The sequence below is a fragment of the Medicago sativa genome, chromosome 6, assembly GCF_051527215.1.
Source record: "Medicago sativa cultivar Bolivia chromosome 6, Bolivia_mono, whole genome shotgun sequence".
In the NCBI taxonomy this organism is placed as follows: Eukaryota; Viridiplantae; Streptophyta; class Magnoliopsida; order Fabales; family Fabaceae; genus Medicago; species Medicago sativa.
The window spans coordinates 18,550,817-18,572,039 of NC_140754.1; the positions used below are offsets into that span (position 1 = coordinate 18,550,817).

Consider the following 21,223-nt stretch of genomic DNA (forward strand, 5'->3'; position numbering starts at 1 on the left):
TCCCAAATTTTTTCAGTTAGAGTAAGAATTTTGAGTTTCATCACTCATTTTGAGGTCTTTGTAGTAGTTTAGGTCAAAGAATGTTGTCATTAGGGTAAGAGTTGTGAGTTTCATCACTCGTTTTGAGGTCTTTCTACTAGGGTTGGAATTTATTTGTTCTTCCTTTTCAAAATCATCATTTTTCTAATTTTCACAATTTTGTTTCTTCTACTAGGGTTGGACTTTATTTGATCTTCCTTTTCAAATTCATCATTTTTTTTAATTTCCACAATTTTGTTTCTTCTATTAGGGTTGGACTTTATTTGATATTCATTTTCAAATTCATCATTTTTTTTAAATTTCACAATTATTTTTCTTCTATTTGGGTTGGACTTTATTTGATCTTCTTTTTTAAATTCATCATTTTTTTAATTTTCACAATTTTGTTTCTTCTATTAGGGTTGGACTTTATTTGATATTCCTTTTCAAATTCATCATTTTGCTAAATTTCACAATTATTTTTCTTTTATTGGGGTTGGACTTTATTTGATATTCTTTTTCAAATTCATCATTTTTCTAAATTTCACAATTATTTTTCTTCTATTGGAGTTGGACTTTATTTGATATTCCTTTTCAAATTATTATTTTTCTAATTTCCACAATAATCAAATTTGATCTCCCTCCAATTTCACTTTTTCTTTTATGTCAAAATAATCAAATTTTATTCCCCTCCCATTTCACTTTCCCTCTTGTGCCAAAATAATTGAATTTCATTTCCCTCTTATGCCACTATTTTCATTTGGCTCCAACATTTCCCTCCATTTAATTTTTAGAAAAAATCCCATATTGAATGAAACTAGATTTTGTGTTCTATTTTTCTTCTCCAAATCAAAACCTAAAAAACAAAAGCCACTCCATATTTTCTTCTTCCTCTGTCGTCGTGGACTCTTTCTTCTTCTTCGTTCTCCTTTTTTCGTCACCACCACCACCACCACCAACTTTCGGATACCACAACTCTTCCATCCGGCCTCCTTTAAAATCCCGGCCACCACCATTGAATTCCTCTCTTCTTCCTCTACAAAAGCCCTATATTTATTTTTAGATGGGATAAGTTTAATTTTTGAGATCTTCCCCTTCTCTCTTGTTTTCCGGCCACCGTGAGTTGCCAATGGGGAAACCAAACCCACCATATTCTTCCTCATGATGTCAGCAACAAAACCTATATGTTAATTTTGCAATCGAAGCAACTTTGTCGGCGACCACCGTGCCGGAGTTCACCTCTGCCGCGCCGGAAAAGTGGTTGACGACCATTTACTCAATTTTTCTCCTTCTTGGTGAGTTTCATCTTCCTTCCCTCCTCTAAAGTGTATTGTAGGAGTTTTGTATACGGATTTTCGGATTATGTGCTATAGGAGTATGAAGTTTCAATAATATGGGTGAAAGATGGGTACCTAGTAGTGGATACGATTTGTGATAGAGAAAAGGGAAGAATTTTAAAACTTAAAGTGGAATGGAGATGTTTTGATTTTCAATACCTACCATTGGTGGTTTCACACAGGACAGACTCCAATGTAAGACACGGATACTTTCAAGTGGGAAATGAGATAATGAAAGACATGGATAACATGGAAGCTTACAAGATTGGGTTAACCACTTGGTCTAATTGGATTGATTCTAACATTGATCCCTCAAAGACTACTGTTATCTTTCAAGGAATTGCTGCTTATGTTTTAAGTTCCCATAACTACTGAATGAAATCTAAATGCAACATGGTTTCAGGGTCATCACCTAGATTGTATTGTATTTGTTTCTTTGGAATTTCTAAATGATTGATATTAAATATAATGTCCAATTTTGGTATGGAACCTCTAAAAGCAAAAAGAGTATCTCTACAACAATAATCAAACTATTGACTAATTTACTCCGTTGATATGTTTCTTTGGAATTTCTAAATGTTTCATTAGGTCTCTTTATTTGGTATATTATATGATTTTGAATTAAATTTTATAACTTGTGTATAGAGATATTTCTTACAATAACTTCACTATAAGCCAAGGGAGTTAGACATGTCAAGATGGAAATGTGTAAGAATTCTTGACTTTATGTGTATTTGTTTGAAAATTAAGAACCTATTTGATTCACAACCATTTTTTTTTATATCATAGGAACCTGTTTTCTCGCTCTTTGGCCCACAACGATCGACTCTTAAGTTTGTTGTTATACATTATGCGTTGTTTCTACAATGTTTGAGAGTTTTTAATATTTGAGACTTTTCATTATGCTAACTTATTGTGTCATTTGTCATTATCTCAGAGGAATGGTTTCATGTTTGAAAAGCTTTGTCTGTCCTAAAAGTAAGTTTCTTTGTAGTGAATTTCCTATTGAATACTAAATTTGGATCCCTCTGTCACCGATATTATAAAATTTGATTTGCCATTAATTCCATTGACATTTAATTCATGCCATTTTCTTGTATATAGATGAATGAAGGAAAGCTGGCACAAATATTAATAGTTCTCCTAGTAAAAAAATTCCTTATATTTTGTGATATTGGTAATTGGTTCTATTCCTGATAGTTTACTATAAAAATAAACTATCAGACAAGGTATATTGTGGATTTCAAATTTTATCAATTGATGCTTACTGGTGTTAATGATCAGACTCATGGTGCTTGGCTTCCTCCTTGGCTTGTTGTATACTGTATTCGTAGTAAGGTGAGTTTATGTTGTATGTTCTGTGATGTTTGGTAGAACAACCTTATTCACATCATCTAATAATTTTCTTTTCTTTTTTGTTAGTCTGTGGCTGAGAGTCATTGAAATGAACATGTGAAGCCTCTGTTGGAAGTGATACCTCAAAAGGTGAACAAGGATATATTTATGTAAATTTTTGCATTTTGAATCATCTTTGGGTGAACAAGGATATTTATGGTTTTTTTTTAGCATGTGTAGCGTATTCTTTTTTCAAATGAACCTTGAGTTTAAAAGGCAGGCGTTGTAGAATTCGCAATGTGTCTGTTTGATGACAAATTGTGAAAACTATGTGTGTTAGTCTCTTTTAAAATGATATACCAGCAGCAAGCTCATTTTTTAGCCATCTGTTTATCCTTTTGCATGCTATTCTATGGCAGGATAGCAAACCAAATGAATTTGAATTGAATTTTGTGATGCTATCCGAATTTATCATTTGTTTCGATCAAAGGCTGAGAGATTTGATTATTTCTTTGTTTAGGACCAACACCCCCTTCAAGAAGTCGTGTTTGACTAGAGACTGTATAAGTCTATGGTTTTGAGAAAGGTATGGATTTAACAGTTTTGATAAATTTTTCTGGCATTGCTTTTTGATATCCTTTAGTTTGTTAGATTTGAGATTAATGGTTGAATGTTTATTTTGTTGTAGCCACCCTTATCTTGAGTAGCTAGCAGGTTTTAGCAGGTTTTGAGCTCCTGGTTTTTTGGCTTCTGATGGTGTTGTTGCTGTTGCCGTAACAGAGGCTGCTGTTTCTGCTTTGTGGAGCTTAATTTGTTCAGCTGCTGTTTGGTGTGGGGAGCTCTGTTTGGTTTTGTTTCCCTGGTCTATGCGGCCGCTGCTGTTGCGTGCCTGCTGGTTGGTGCGGATGGTTTGTTGTGCGGGCGTTGATGCAGGAGTATTCGTGGGCTGGCTATCTTTTGGTCTTGCGTTCTGTGTATACCTCGGCATCAGGCTTATTAGCTATTCAGCAGTTGCTTTGGAGTTGTTTTAGGAGTGTTTTTTGTTGGTTTGTTTTGGGTGTTCGCATATATACAACACCTATTTGGTTGTGTGTACTTTAGCCTTTGGGCTCTTCCGCGAATGTTTTTGTGCGTCTTGCACTCATTCGTCGTTAATAATATTTGATGATTAAAAAAAAATCATATGTATAAGTCATTTCTAACAAAATTGAAAATCAAGTCAACTGTTTTTATGTAAGTTATAAGCTATTCTTTAAGCTATCATGGAGAGCTTATGAAGATAAACTAAAAATAGCTTTAAAATAATAATTTAAGTACATATATGCAGGTTTTGTGGCTGTATGTACTTCCATTTCCTTAACTTATTTTTTTTCCATTCTATTCATATGGTTGAATTGAAAAAAATAAGAGGATGAATTAAAAAAAATGATTTGTGCTAGCATCTCCTAAGATACATGGTTGCTACAACTATCCGAATAATTTTATTTGATACCGTTAGTTGCTTAGGTCTATTTTAATCGACGAACAAGTGTCCTTATTTTAAAGATTCTGATAGTATCCAAAATAATTAATTACATAAAACAGTAAAAAATTAATTTTAAATCACATAATTGCTCGATTAGGTCTGTTTTTTTTCCTTAAAAAAGTTTTTAATAATAATATAATGCAATAATTAATTGGACCTTTTTTTGTCAAAAAAAAAATTAATTGGACCTTTTATTGCTTAACATGCCACTATCCAATACTTTTTTTTTTTTTTGAAGAAATGCCACTATCCAATACTTAAAAAAACAAACATCATGAAATGCATGTAAAACATTTATTAATTGTTCACAATTCACAACAAGTTATAAAAAATAAATAAAACAAACATCCCAAAATAACATAATTGTTTTCCTAGTGTGGTTGGTACGTGTGGCATTGGGAGGATGTTGTGAGTTCAACTCTTGTCATGCTTGATACTGTATTTTGTAATGCTTGATACTTTATTTTTCTTATTTAATTTTTATTTTAGTAAAATTTTTCATCTTCCGCCCGTGTTGTCTGAAACGGGTTGTTTTGACCCGTGTGATATGATCCGACCGGATCTCCCTTTGTATCCAATGAAATTCAATTATTTTTACGTAGTTTTAATCGGAATTGAAAGGCAAGAAGAATGCACACACTTATTTTGAAAACCCACAAGCTAACCGCAGATAATTTTACAAACTGCAAGATAATTTTTTTTTTAAGATTCTTGCAACCAAACACCTTTAAAATCTTGATTTTTCACGGAAATTATACTGTGACGATTGTGATTCTAGATAACGAAGGTTTTCAGAATGGTGGTGGAATCTTTGACGGCTGAAACAATTGGAAAACCAAAATAAGCTGCAATCTCCACACTTCAAAGGAAAATGAAATAATATTGAACAATTTTGTTGATGAAGAAGGACTTTAAGTTAATGGGTAGTTTGATGTTGAGAAAGCATTTCTGGAAATTTGAAGAAAATGGGAGGTGATGAAAATGAAGAAAAGTGTTAAGCATGAAGGAAAAGGGAAAGAAAACTCAATCTCACGTGTTAGTGAAGTCTGAATAACTACTCTCCATGTTTCAATTTTATTAGGAGGTGTATGGAGCAAAAACAATAAATGAATATTTGGCATTATAATATGTTTCCTTTTTTTAATGAATTAATTCCCCAGCAGGTCACAAACTGCCACCTGTCCAAAATTTGTTGCATTTTTGTTGTTTGTGCATGGTGCACAAATCTTGCATTTGTGCATACTAAATGCCACCAGACTAGGCCCTTAGTTGTACTTAAGGATGTCGATTGAACAACTGGACCCTTAGTTATATCTCAGTGAGTCCACGAAATAGTTTTGTATGGCACAATATAAATCTTAGTGCAATTACATATAAGGGAATCAATTATAAAGTATAGGAGAAAATTTAGATGTCCATATGAATTAGAAGCGATTTGGAGTGTTTGGTGTATGGAGCATCTATAGGTAGAACTACGACCCTTTTGTAAATGTAGTTTTGTCGGAAAACCTTGGTACAACTTTTTTAAATGGTTTGGAACCGAGGTCATTTTGCTCATAAACGACTTTTTTTATTTGACATACAACTATTTGAAAGATTTAGAAAGCGTAAAATGGAGTTTTTTTCCTTTAAAGATTTCGGATGTTGAGGGCTTGGTCGATGAGATTAAATCAAGGGAAAAATACACTAACCTCCCCTCAAGTTTGCTTAAACAACACAAACACCCCCTTTAGTTTTCAAAATACAAAACCCTCCCTCCTATGTTAGACGGCGTTAACACTTAACATTTCCTCTGACCTGAAACTTTGTTTTTCATCTCCTTCTCAGGTGCATTGCTCCACTTCCATAATATACACCAATAATAATTCTTTCACAAAAAGGGTTCAGAGTCACTACCAATTTCTTATTATTTGTTAAATTCATTCACAACCCTCTTCTGATTATGATTTCTTCCAATCTAATATTCATATATCCATAAAAAGCTACAAATCAACGCCGCAAAACTCAAATTAGGGGCATCTTTCGAAGTCCTAACACAGACAGCCAAAGGTCCAAGTTTCACATCATTTCAGCATCTAATCCCAACACCCACAAATGTATAATCTGGCTGACGAAGAAAATTAAGCAATGACGTGGGAAATGAATCTTAATGAAATAACTGAATAATAAGACACGAATAACCAATACATAGATGCAGAGTTGCATATTCGGTCTCGAAATTACAGTGCACCACTTTTTCTAACAACATATGGAATTTTCAAATGTGGAACGTAATTATTAGCTTCATAGCATATTATTTTTAACGGAGAGACTTCTTCAACAATGGAAATATTTACTAAAATGTTTGAAGATAGAGTGGACTTCAACCTTTGTGTGTTTTGTATTTTAACGGAGAAATAAACACTGTTATGAGTGAAGGGAAGTTTCCATTTATTTGATGAGTAACTTGTATTTTAAAACTAGAGGGGATGTTTGTATCATTTAAAGTCACTTTAGGGGAGGTCAGTGCAATTTCCCCTTAAATCAATTATTGACTTCCTTGCACTTTTGCAAAACATAATTTTTCCAAACTTGTTCATGTTCGTTTTCCACATATTCAAATCACTTAGAATGCTTACTAGCCTCACATTAGGGTTGAAATGCACAATCAAGGATCAACAATTAACATGTCAAGGCATGCAAAACACAAGCAGCATAACGTTAAACTCAACATACTATATCCAATCATTCCAACCAAAAATAATGAGAACACAATGCATGGAACAAGGTTCATACCCATACATACATTTTCTGTATTATGGAATTTGTAAGAAATCCAAACCCATATTTAACCACGAGTAATGGGTTGTTGAACATCCCTAATTAGTAAACAAGTCACAACACTAGCAATTAGTAAACAAATGCAAGTCAATGACATCTCTGTCACGCTTTCTAATTATAACAAAAACTAGATCAAATACAAAAACAACCAAAAAAAGTAACAAAAGAGTGGGGGGATTAAAGCCTTTTGCCCAAAATCGGAAAAATAGAGAAACTAAGTAATAAAAAAGTGTTTGGTAATTCCTTATTTTTAAGAGGTGTAGTAATAATTATTGTTCAACTCACACCTACACAATAAAAAAAAAAAAAATCTTAAGTCCTCTTTGTGTATATTTGATTTCAATTAGGTAGGTACAATTTTGTGATAGACACAAAAAAGTATGTTAAAACTGTAATAAATCAACAATATGTAAATCATTAACTATATGAATACATTGTCTTTTGCTTTGTCATCAATCATCAAGCAGTTTTTATGATTACTCTAAAGTCTAATAATATAAACAATGCGATCTTTAACTGGTTACAGCTTACACATATAACTAACTAAAATCAACAGAAAGCTTTAGCTCAGTAAGTAACTACAAGGTTTCTATTAGTCCATCTGTCATTTATAGCAGCAGCCAATTCAATCAAAAAGATAGTGTATCTAATCCGTAAACACGGTAAAACACGTTTAGAAACAATAAAGGGTGATCGGCTAGAACGTGACACGTGACATTATATGCTAAAGGAAACTACTAATCAAAAAATAATCATTATATATGTTAGCACACAAGAATTTCATCGTAACTGCATTAAATTGGTCTTATGTTTATCTCATAGGAACTACAAAAACAAATAAAAATGATAGAACACACAATAGGAACTACAAAAACAAATAATAAAAATGATAGAATTTATAGAAAAAGTTAGCTACATTTATAGAAAAGTTCCACGAACATGTTAAATGGACTTGAATCTCATCCTAAAAGCAGCTCAAAGGAATAAAGTATTCAAACATATTTATACACTCAACGACTCTGGAACATGAGCAATGTGGGACTAAGAACAAACTACAAACAACTATAAAATCAACTTCAACACAATTGTGATCGCACATTCACACTGTTTTTGGGCAAGATCATGATCATAAATTGTCCATCACGCAGATCCTAAACTACTGGTAACAAGAGAAACCTTAGCAAAGTGATGAAGGTTGGGAGAGGAAATCAAATATCTTATGTTGTTGGTTTCTTTCAACAGTTTTCAATGCCTTATATAGCCTGAAGAAAAGATTAATGACCTACGCAATTAAATAAAAAAATTGAAAAAAAATAATAATCCCAATATGGCTTGGATACAGCTGAGTGGAGGAGCAGTGGTGTGATTAAAGCCTTTTTCTAAGAATGGGAAAAAGAAAGAAACTAAGTAATAACAAGGTGTTTGGTAGGTATTTTGAAAAGTTAATAATTATTGTTCAACTTATACCTACTCAATAAAAGCAATCTTAAGTCTTTGTGTATATTTGATTTCAATTTTAAAGTTGAAAAAACTAATTTTGATAAGTTTGGATGTTTTTTTTATCTAAAATTAATTTTGTTTAAATCACGTTTAAATGAATGTTTTTAGATATAAATCACTTCATATTAAACTCAAACCAAATTTTATCACCACTCAATAGAAATCCGTCTTTTCAAGTAAATAAGTAGAAAATGTAAACTTTATTATCGATTTAAACATGTAAACAACATTAACTACACGTTTAAATCAGTAAGCGGAAGCAGAATAAGAGCATTTACCTCCAGCCATTGCTTGATGAAAAAGACCTCACTTCTTATGCTTGCTGCTATCACGGACTGATTTCACTGCTGTTCCAAACCTTCACTTTGCTCAAACTCGATGGTGCAGTATTATGAAGAGAGAAAGTAGGTTCAGTGACTATGAAGTTGTGAATATGTCCTGGATTTATAGTACCTTGCCCATCACAAGGTCTACAGACATGTAACACAATATGAGGGAGTACTCAATTGAATATGGGATAAGTGGGAACAAAAGTTGCACAAATTCAGCAAACTTTTTCCCATAAAAACAGGATTCAAGTGGACCACTTCAGCAAACTTTTTCCCTGAAAAACAGGATCCACAACAACCAACTTTTGACTTAATATTGGTACATGTGGAACAGTAAAAACAGGGAAAAATCTAACAGAAAAACCAAATCAGTTCGAACCATAGTCACATAATTTGTGCACCATATGCCAGGAACAGCGAATTGGTTCGTGCGAACCGGTTCCCGGTTCTTTTGCGAATTGGTTCGCATGAATTCGCTCCTGAATTCATTCAAAACAGCGAACCAAAGAACCATGTCTAAATTCGATTCTAATGAAGCTGTGCCTATTTGATTTCGCGTTCAACACCATCAAATGTGCATTTCAGTAGTGAAAACATGATTTAGAGATGTGTACACAGTTCAACACCATGTCTGCAAAGTGCAAACCCTTTATGCAGTTCTCTATTCCAAGCTTGTAGATGAACTGTGCTTAGGGCCTTAACCCGAAATCAGCCTATTTACAAGCCCATTTACTATATTTTTTTCTTTTTCTGTTTTTGGTCGGGATTGTTATAAAAATATTTTGTCACATGTTTGAAAACTTTCGAAGCATGGCATCGTACAATATACAAGCATAATTAAGAAAGATGCTTATTTATTTTATTGAAAAAGAGAGTTATTTATTGTTATTTTTGAAACAATACAAGCATGCATCTTTCATTCCCGGCAAAGCTTCACTAAATAGTACTCCCTCCGTTTCACAATACTTGTCCATTTTGGAGAATAATTTTGTTTCACTTTACTTGTCACTTTCAAGTTTCAATGCAACATTAATTATTGGTTTATTAATAATAATCTTACCTATTTATTGTAGAGAGAGAAATAATAGAATGAAATAATAAATGAGTAAGGATATTATAGAAAAAACACAAAGAATTTCATCAAAAGTGACAACATTTATTTGATTCCTTGGTATGTGTAATTTCTTCAAAATAGACAAGTATTGTGAAACGGAGGGAGTATTCATTTTCTATTTTATTTTTTGTTAGTTAAATATTTTATTCGTAACGTACCGATTATTATATTTGAACGTACCACGAACCCAAACAACGTACTGACTCTGTATACCCCCCACGTACCTAGTTTTTTTAAAGTCGCGAACCGCGTACCCGAATTCGTACCGCGTACCGAAGCGAATGCCAAACCGTGTGACTATGGTTCGAACTCCGACCCGCTACATATAAAACATAATGTCTTTGCTAATTGAGTTATGTTCACGTATTGGACAACTGATCAGTCACTTATTCTTCGGTCTTTCAATGTACAAAAATACCTGAATGAATTTAAAAAACATAAGGTGAGATAACATCTCAATGAGTCCACGAAAAAGGAATGTAACTTCTCAGCTAGCCAGGGGTCGTTGTTATACATTCATTAGTTACTGCTATACTTGACATGAGTATATCTAATCATCAAAAAGTTGTGTAAGGCACAATCTAAATCTTAGTGCAATTACATATAAGGGAATCGATTATAAAGTATAAGAGAAAAAATTTAGATGTCAATATGAATTAGAAGTGACTTGAAGTGTTTGGTATTTGGAGCATCTAGAGGTTGAACACCATCTTTTTGTAAATGTAGTTTTGTCGAGAAACTTTGGTACAACTTTTTTGTGGAGAAACTTTTGTAAATGTAATTTAGATGTCATTTTGCTCAGAAACAACTTTCTTACTCTTGAATTCATTGCTTTTGCATCCCTTTTTTGTTATTTGATATCTATAGATTTTCTTTAGAATATTTGCGGCTGTTTTGGTTAGTTTTGATCTCTGGTGTGTGGCATGTGATATTATTTTCTTGAGGCTTCTTGAAGATGTTGTCTTAGTACATTAATTGTTATTTAGGTGGCCTTTGTTCAGCTCATTTCATTAAGTAGTGTGATACAATCTTTTTCATTTAGTAGTGTAATACAATCTTTTTCACTCAAAAATTATAGTTAAGATTCACAATTCCAAATCTCAGATTCTGAGACAATTATTGCAAGCTTAATCTTTTGTAAATTGTTTTAATCTTTTTTTATATGTAGATGAGAATGCAAGCACAATTTAAAACTCAGAACACATTTGTCTCAATAGTAAGTGTAGGGTGTTTGTTTCGGTGGGTCGAATACTCTTGTTCTTTTGCAAACTTGTTCATTTCTTACTTTGTCACATTTAGCAGAACATAATTTTTCCAAATACCAAACACTTCAAATCACTTCAATTACATTTAGCTAAACATAATTTTTCCAAACTTGTTCATGTTCGTTTTCTACATATTCAAATCACTTAGAATGCTTACTAGCATCAAATTAGGGTGTAAATGCACAATCAAGAATCAACAATTAACATGTCAAGGAATGCAAAAGGCAAGCAACAACTTTAAACTCAACACACCGTATCAAATTAAGGGATGTTACATCTAATCACCATCTAATTACCAGAAAGAAATTTTATTTGACAAAAAAAAAAAAAACAAGAAAAAATTATGATAATCTTTACATTTAACAGAGTTTTATTTGACCAAATTAAGGGATGTTTCTTCTATCGAATGATTTGTTTTGTGTGTGTGAGTTGAGTACTTTAAATCTGCATTATGATAATCTTAACATCAAAATTAAAACAAGGTAAAGATATTTATTAGTCCATCTATCCTTTATAGCATCCATCAATTTAATCATAAAGATGGTGTATTTAATCGGTAAACACGATGAAAATGATGTATATGTTTAGATAAAATGAAGGGGGATTTTCAGAAGTAAATGTTGCAAGCAAACCTGTTGTAAGACTTTGCCCCGGCAACGATTTGCCTGCCATCAACTGCTAATCCTACTATACAGCCTAAAATTGGAAGAAGATTCATACATACATTAAAAGAAGTTTAAAGTATCGTAAGAAAGATTTAGATATTAATGAATTGGACCGAAATATAGTTTATGATATAACATTATGGCGTAATTTGACCCATGTAACCGACATCACTTAGTGGCATAAGGTTTGGTTGTTATTGTTAAGTATCATAACAACTAGAATGTGACACGTGACCTTATATGCTAAAGAAAAACTACTCATCAGAAAAGTATCAACAATGCAATGGTTAAACTCAGTTACAGCACCGCAGCGTGGCAACCAATTTCAACAGCCACATCACATGCAGTGCTAACGAGAAGTCCCGAACGATCAGACCCTCAAATGTTGCGTAACTACCCACCACGACGTATGTCTACATTAATTTAATAATTAATAATTTGGTGTTGGCTATTTAGGGCCTTGCACCCGATGCACACATGAACTTCATCTAAACTGTATTATATATTTATTGATATGCTATAGAACAGTGACTATATTAGTGACTCTTAACACGCACGTACACACAATGAAAGCTACATGTAGTAACACACTCAGTAATTTCTTTTAACCTTCAAAGTAACATATAGGCTACACATAATATTTAACCTTCAGCAGGTGATTGTCAAAATTTACAAACAGAGATCCCGTGCAACAAAAACTCAGAGTAGTTATTAAATAGCAAGAAAAATATTTATAAACAGAGATTCCACAATTGTTTTCGATTTAGCATTGAATTGCATACCGGTTTTATATCCACTTACGTCTTTGCAGCCTGTCTGCTGTTCCCAATTGCAGCACCAAAATACCTCTAAAACAAATACCAATACAAACAAATCAGAATAAAATAATCACATGGAACTTCAAAAAAAATTAACATAGCTCAGGCAAAGCTTGTCAAGACATTGCAATGAAATAAAGTAGACTTACATAAGCGAGGCCAGAAGGTTCGACAATGTACAACCGTGGTCCATCTCTGTCATAACCATTTTAGTATAATATGGCACCACATCCAAAAGGTCTGCAGCACCATTTTAGATTTGTCATTAATATGAAGTATGAAGAAAAGAGATACAACTTCAAAAGGACTGCAGCACCATTATAGCTAGCCACGCGATCAGCCAGTTCTTTGACAGGTATTGGGACATCGTACACACTGAGAAGAAATGTAACACAGAATAAACTTTTTTTTTTTTCAAATTTTGCACAAACAATTAATTAAACCTCATAAACATAGTCACATAATTCGCGGTTCGTTCCGGTACGGGTACGGGTTCGCGGTACGCGACAGGAGAAGAATTCGGTACGTATAGGGGTATACAGCTTCGGTACGCTCCGGTTCGTAGTAGTAATAATACCTAAATAAATATAGTGAGCTATAAAAAAAAGTATTTTTTTTACCTAATTTCTTCTACCAAGTTTCTCACTCTCCACTCTTTGTTCATGTTCTTCTCACTCAGTCCTCAACTCATGGTGATTCATTTTATATTTACTTTGTAGTCTAAACCTTTTTTCAACCAATCAACGGTAACCATGCTTTGGTACGCTTGGTTCGCTGGTTTGTGCGTACCAATACGCCAAAGTACCCGAATTCGGTACTCACGTACCAATTCGCAATTCTCCCTTGATTACAAGAATTATGTGACTATGCTCATAAATATAAGATCCTTCTAGTTTAAGTTACACAAAAAAGCATGTTAAAACTGTAATAACTCAACAATATGTAAATCATTAACTTTATGATTACTCTAACGTCTAATAATATAAACAATGCGATCTTTAACTGGTTACAGCTTACACATATAACTAACTAAAATCAACAGAAAGCTTTAGCTCAGTAAGTAACTACAGGGTTTCTATTAGTCCATCTGTCATTTATAGCAGCAGCCAATTCAATCAAAAAGAGAGTGTATTTAATCCGTAAACACAGTAAAATAATGTACACGTTTAGAAACAATAAAGGGTGATCGGCTAGAACTTGACATGTGACATTATATGCTAAAGAAAACTACTAATCAAAAAAGAATCAATATATATGTTAGAACACAAAAATTTCATCGTAACTGCATTATGCATTAAATTGGTCTTATGTTTATCTCATAGGAACTACAAACACAATACAAAATGATAGAACACACAATACAATAAAAACTACCATAAGAGAGAAGCTCCACGAACATGTTAAATGAACTTGAATCTCATAGGAACTACAACAATTCATTGTTTTCGTATGAATTGAAATATTTTCTCCGGTCAGTTCTGCATCCTTGGTTTTAAATCATGAAGAGCCCGTTGAATCCTGGGGATTTACGCTTATGAGGCGGATAAATCCTTAAGGACAGTGCGATCAGCACGCCTCAGGTTATATATCGGTGTCCTATTGTGTAGGTTTTTCGTATGAAGTGTTGAAGGAGGATGTTGTGATAGAGATGTGTCGGTGGCCAAGTCGTACTACAACATTAAGCAAAGATAAGTTTGCTTGATCTCTCACTTGTTTATTATCATTAACATTCACATTCGCTTGATCTCTCACTTGTTTATTATCATTAACATTCAATTGATGATTGTATTTTTATTATCTTGAAATAATCTTGAAATAATTTTATTATTAATAAGTTTGCTTGATCTCTCACTTGTTTATTATCATTAACATTCAATTGATGATTGTATTTTTATTATTATCTTGAAATAATTTTATGTCATTTTTTTTTTTAAAACTCGGTATCCGATCCAAGGACCGACTAATCCGATGGGACCAATCCCACCGCCCACTTGCGGGGGCCCCGTTTAAAGCCAGAGCAAGCTCTGTCTGGACTTAGCCCACCGAAATTAGCACAAGAGGGAATCGAACCTGAGACCTTTGGAGGAGCAAACTCCAAGATCCCAAGCCAACCACTAGGCCAACTAATTTTATGTCATTATTTTACAACAGTTGGTAAATATACTTGGTCTTTATTTAAACACAATGTTAGAACCAACTAAAAGTTGTCATTTGGAGAGTTGCTTCAAGGGAAGGCTTGAAGATACCAGTAGTTGATGAAAAAAATTGAAGATGTTGATGTAAATTAAAATGTAGTTTACAAAGACGTATTTCATAATGTGTTACCTGGATAAAGTGAATGATTCATTGGTACGATGAAATTTCATGAGACAACGCTACAACTTGCAGTTACCTCTACATCACACCAATTCTTCCTTCGGTTTGTCAATTAACAACAAATTGTCGTTGGTTAATTTGTTTCCAATTGTGGGTGAATTTAATTTTCACTGATTCTCTAATACCAACCCTGAGTCGCCATTAGGTAATTTTACGTGATCTCAATCTATCGTATTTAATATCAATGTTATCAATTTTTTTCGTTGTTGCCGATTTTCCATATTTGCCTCTAAATTGTTCGATGAATTGTCCTTTTTCATGTTTACTCATTTTCAATTTTTGTCTGTTGATCTCCATAATATTGAATTCTCTCCTAAGGTCCCTTCCTAATTTTGTCCTTTAGTGGGAGTCATGTTATTTCAATTGATTGTCCTCAATCTAATCGATTTTGTTTTCATGACTCTAAACTGGTTTTTTAATTAGCTTTGTTGTGCTTTCTGCAATTCCACTGATACTACTAAATAAATTGCTCGAGTATCTTTATTGTCATGTCTGTTAAGAATAATCTTGTGTTTGAGGAAAATGATGTAACAACGGGACTTGAACTTCATCCCCTCTGTAAGTCTTGAAAATTATAAGTTGGAACTGTAGGGGTGTAGGTAGCCCTCATATAGTTCCTAGGTTTAAGTACATAGAATGAGTTTATAAACCAAATATCCTATACTTATGTGAGACTATCACAACTTCTAATATAACTGAAGAATTAAGATATGATATGGGGTTTGATTTTTGTTTTACTATTAACCGACAAGGTCATAGTGGAGGTCTTGTGTTATTTTGGAAATCTATAGTTAATTGTTCCATTACAAATTACTCAAATAATCATATAGATGTTGAAGTGGTGGATATCACTAAAGGAAAATGGTATTTAACTATTTATTATGATTTTCCGAAAATAGTAGAAGGAAATATGCTTGGCAATTTTACGACAATTGTCAAATATCTCTAGCTTGCCTTGGTGCATTTTGGGTGATTTTAACGAAATTCTTTCTCCTAGTGAAAAGAAAGGAAAGAATGAGAGGGCTAACTGGTTAATAAGTGCTTTTCGTAAGTTGTGCAAGATGCAGGTCTTGTAGATATTCGTATGGAAGGGTATGCTTATGCTTGGTTCAAAAGTCTTGGTACGGTTATAGCAGTTGAAGAAAGACTTGATTGTAGCTTTGGCTACTGATACTTGGAGCAATCTATTACCAGAAGCAATATTAGAAAAACTTGCATGTACCATCTTCATATCACTTTCCCATTATGTTGCTTTGCGAACCATGTATAAGAGGCAGAAAAATGCAATCACGATTTAAATTCGAGAAAGCTTGACTCCTCAATCCTGATTTCAGCCTTTATGTTAAATAAAAATGGAGTGGTTATGGTGCTCAACTAATTGGTGATAAATTGGATATGTGTGCAATGGAACTCTCAAGTTGGAATCGAAATCATTTTCAAGATATTGATGATTGTCATAAGAAACTTGATGTCATGCGTGGTCAAGTGGATTGTGACAACATCAGACATCAGTTCTTTTAATTCTCTCAGGAATCGAATGAATCAGTTTCTTGTGCAAGAAGATGCATTTTGGCGTCAACGCACTAAAACACATTGGTTACGAGATGGAGACCTCAATACTAAATTCTTTCATGCCACAACTTCCTCAAGGATGAAAGTGAACCGTATTACTTCTCTCATTGATGTCAACAATAACTGCATCTCTGATGAAGATAAACTTTGTGAGGTTGCACGTGATTACTTTGTTGATCTTTTCCAAGCTCAAAATAGCTACATTCAACCGGTTATTGATGGCATTCATGAATCTATATCTTTCGAAGAAAACACTTTGTTAACAACACCTTTTGTAATAGATGAATTCAAGGAAAGGCCGCGTTTTTGTAAGATACCAACTAGATGGATTCAATCCCGGTTTTTATTTCATAAATTTTGGGGAAGTTGTGGAGAAGTAATTATTACTCAATGTTGTCCGGAAATTTTTACTTAATGTTGTGAGTGGCTTTTGCCATGTACCTTTCCATCTACCCTGAATATGACTAATATTGATCTTATTTCGAATAGAGACTCCCGAGTCTCAATGAAGAATTGGAGACCTATTGCTTTGTGTAATGTGGTGTAAAAAATTGTTGCCAATGTTTTAGCAAGCCTGTTGAAATTAGTATTAGATAAATATATCTCAGGTAGCCAATCAGCTTTTGTGCCTGGGAGGTCTATCTTAGATAGTGTCATGGCTACTATTGAAATAATTCACTACATGAAATTGAAGGTTAAAGGTAAGAAAAGGGACGTTGCTTTAAAACTTGATATTATCAAAGCTTATGACAAGATTGATTGGAGTTACCTTCGAAGGGTTATGACAAAGATGGGGTTTTCTTATCAATGGGTTAAATGGAATATGATGGGGTTGCTCTATGACCCTTCCAAGAGACTTCCTTTCTCAAGCACAACTGCTTAAGACTTCCTTGCTCTAGGTCACTACCTAAACACTTCCTGTTGCTCAATCACAATTGATTGAAACTTCCTAAATGCTCAAGGTTTCACCAAGAGACTTATCTGCTCAAGCACGCAAGTGAGAGACTTTCTAAATGGTAATGTAAGCTGAACAAATGAACAGACTTTTTAGGATTTATAAGATATGAAATTGAATACAAAAATTCGAAGTGTTTTACGTTATTAGATTTGACAGAGTAAGGGCACAGTAAAATAACAGAGTCTTGTTAATCTTCTTCAGGTCTTCAACTCCTTATATGGGTAGTCAATCAAGAATGTTGGCCCTTTTCATGATATGGATAATTCCGTTGAATAGTCCTTTCGATTTCCTTTGGTTAAAGTAGAATTATTTGTTGCATTCCTTTTGATAGGGACAGTTTACAGAAGAAGACAAAACCTACATAGACAAAAGAAGACGGAAAAAAATAAAACCTAAGGTTCTTTGTCTGTTTGCAAACGTATACAGAAGAAGATAGAAGAACTGCTATATCAAATCCTTTCATCTGACTTGTTTTTGTAGATCCATTTTGTACCAATGACATTTATGTCATTTGGTCTTGGCACCAGGTCTCATGCTTCACTTCTTTTGAACTGGTTGAGTTCTTCTTGCATGGCTTCAATCCAGAAATCATCAGTGAGAGCTTCCTTCACATTTTTAGGTTCAAATTTGGACACAAAACAGGAGTTGCAGACAACATCATTTGATCTTCTAGTTCTGATTCCTTGATCTAGATCTCCAATAATGAGCTCTTAAGGATGATTCTTCTAAACTCTGATTGAAGGTCCTTTGCTTGATTCTGCATGCTCCAGCTCAGTATCTTCAGAGTTAGTCTCAGGTTCTTCAATAGTTTCAGGCATTACTTTCTCTTGAGTAGATGTTTCAGGATATGCTTCAACACCTGGTACAACTTCAAGCATTGGTTCTTTAACCACATCATCTACCACCACATTGATGGATTCCATAACAACTTGAGTTCTGTTGTTAAACACTCTATAGGCTCTGCTGTTAGTAGAGTAACCCAAAAAAATTCCCTCATCACTCTTTGGATCCATTTTTCTTCTGTAATCTCTATCTGCTAGAATGTAACACTTGCTACCAAAGACATGGAAATATTTTACAGTAGACTTTCTTTCCTTCCATAGCTCATACAAGGTAGTTGTAGTACCTGTTCTCAAAGTGACTCTGTTATGAACATGACAAGCTGTATTCATAGCTTCAGCCCAAAAATAAAGTGGAAGGTTTTAGCATGTAGCATGATCCTGGCTGATTCTTGTAGAGTCATGTTCTTCCTTTCCACCACTCCATTTTGTTGAGGTGTTATGGGAGATGAGAATTCATGCATGATTCCTTCATTCGCACAAAATTCATGAAATCTGGAGTTTTCAAATTATGTTCCATGATCACTTCTTATCCTGACAATACCTCTATTTTTCTCTCTTTGAAGTTGGATGCAAAGTTCCTCTGATAAAGTTCACCCAGGTGAATCTTGAAAAATCATCAACAACCACCAGAACATACTTCTTTCCTCCAATGCTAGCTACTTGCATGGGTCCCATTAAATCAATATGAAGAAGTTCGAGCGATTTTGTGGTTCCTTGATGTTCCAACGTAGGATGGGACATTCGAGTCTGTTTACCAACTTGACATTCACCACAAATACTTCTATCAGTGATTTCTAGTTTGGGTATGCCTCTGATTACTTCTAGAGAGATAACTTTCTTTATTCCTTGCATATTCAAGTGACCTAGTTTTTGATGCCACAGTTTTACCTCTTCAGCTTTGCTCAGCATGCATGAGAATATGAGAGACTGTTCTTGAGAGATCCATAAGTAACAGTTGTCCTTAGACCTAGTACCCTTCATACTCACCTTACCCTTTTTATCTAAGATCTAGCACTCAGTTTTACTAAAATTTACACTTAGCCTCTGATCACATAGTTAACTAATACTAATCAGGTTGGCTGCCAGCCGTTTGACCAACAAAACATTATTCAGTCTTGGTGATCCTTCACTAACTAAGTCTCTGTTTTATCTTGGTTTTCGGGTGTCAAACATTGATTATGTTTGAACCTTTCTAACCGGTGATATCTTATTTTTTCTTGGGAAGGGAAAAAGTAAGCAAAACCCTTGAGAATCGAGGTCCGGGAGTTGTTTTCGCTACGGGAAGGTGTTAGGCACCCATAACGACTATAGTATCCTATAGGAACCGTCTTTATTTTCTACGCGCGCGCTTTATTTTTAAATGCTATTTTGAAAATGTTTATTTACACCTAAGAGTTTGCTAAGTGAAGAATTGGAGGGAGAAGAAAGTGTTTGAATTTTTGTTTTATTTGAATTGAAGGAATTTTGATTCTTTGCCTACGTACCCGTTTAAGGGATCAAATCCACCGTAGTTCTCTTCCAAAAAAGGTTTTTGTTTTTGTTGGTTGATTTTAAGTTTGAAAATTGGAATTTGAAGAATGGAGATTGAGAGGCCTTAAAGGCATAAGATTGTGAAATTGTGAGGTTTGATTAGTGATTTTGGAAAATGAAAGTCAAAGTATGGTTAAAATTCATTAAAATTTGATTGAGAAAATAAAAGAGAATACAATGGGATTTTGATCCCAAGGTTTATTAAGAAAATGATTTGAGTGAAGTTTGTTCAAGTTTTTTGGAAAATAATTTTTCTAAGTTGTAAATCCTAAGCATTCATCTAAACATTCAATCCTAAACATACATCTAAACATGCATAACCTAAGCATACATCTAAAGTAACCAAGTGAGGTGTGTGCTAGTGTCGGTGTACATATTTAGAGTCCATTGTCCTTTACATCATTGGCCTAGGTACATTCTATGGTCTTGCAAGAATTAAAAATGGCATAAAAGTAAAGTACAAGAAAATCCTAAGTTTTTACATTCTAAGCCTTTTGTATGAAAATGAAATTGCAAGAAAATTATGCTAGAATATGGGATGAGATGAGCTTATGAAATGTATGAAACTTGAAATAAAGTGGGTGGCATAAGAAATAACATGAATTAAAATAGAGGTAAGAAAATGCTATATGAAATGGTAAAATCACACCAAGAACAAAGTGTCAAAATATACTAAGAATTCATCATAGCCTCTTAATGTGCATGTGGCCCATGATTCTCTTATCATAGCAATTTCCAAAGGGTTTTATTGCAGCCATAATATGGGGATTATAGGAACATATTCAAGTCAAAAGGCATGATGCATTTTTAGATATATTGGACACTTTGTTTCCACAAAACTTGTAAAGCAAGAAACTAACAAGCCAAACACAAAATAATGGAGTAAGCACAAACATCAGTGGCAAACACACCTCAAAATCACATGTTAAGTACCCATATCATGCACCAATGTATCATGATCAAAATCATAGCAAAATTCTTCGAAAATTAACAAGAAAAGTAAACAAGTAACAAGAATTAATACACATATTTTTCATCAAGTTTTATTATGCAAAAATATTATAAAAAACATCAAGAAAATTATCAAGAACTCATAGAAATTTATTTGGAATTTTTGCACAAAATTTTGACATGCAGGAGGTGTAAAAAGCAAGGTCCAGTGGTGTACATAGCAGGAAATCCAAAACGAACGAAGGAACCTAAGCCCAAATCCAAGCCT

General features: G+C 33.6%; 1 protein-coding gene and 1 long non-coding RNA gene across 5 annotated transcripts; both read left to right on the forward strand.

Annotated features, from left to right (window-relative positions):
• The first annotated feature begins 864 nt into the window (after window positions 1–864).
• Window positions 865–3,927, forward strand: LOC146913429 (uncharacterized). 4 transcript variants are annotated; one of them, XR_015013472.1, is made up of 9 exons: window positions 1,174–1,313; window positions 2,001–2,063; window positions 2,145–2,188; window positions 2,293–2,333; window positions 2,460–2,532; window positions 2,640–2,693; window positions 2,778–2,840; window positions 3,211–3,276; window positions 3,379–3,927. It is a non-coding gene; the product is annotated as an uncharacterized LOC146913429 (long non-coding RNA). The 4 variants fall into 4 exon arrangements; XR_015013471.1 differs by lacking the exon at window positions 2,460–2,532; XR_015013474.1 differs by lacking the exons at window positions 2,001–2,063; window positions 2,145–2,188 and having other exon boundaries at window positions 1,182–1,313.
• Window positions 3,928–16,639: 12,712 nt separating this feature from the next.
• LOC146913430 (uncharacterized) lies at window positions 16,640–17,557 on the forward strand. Its single transcript, XM_085720930.1, has 2 exons — window positions 16,640–16,982; window positions 17,283–17,557. The coding sequence occupies exons 1-2, from the start codon at window positions 16,640–16,642 to the stop codon at window positions 17,555–17,557; spliced, it is 618 nt and encodes a 205-aa protein (XP_085577056.1).
• The last annotated feature ends 3,666 nt before the right edge of the window (window positions 17,558–21,223 follow it).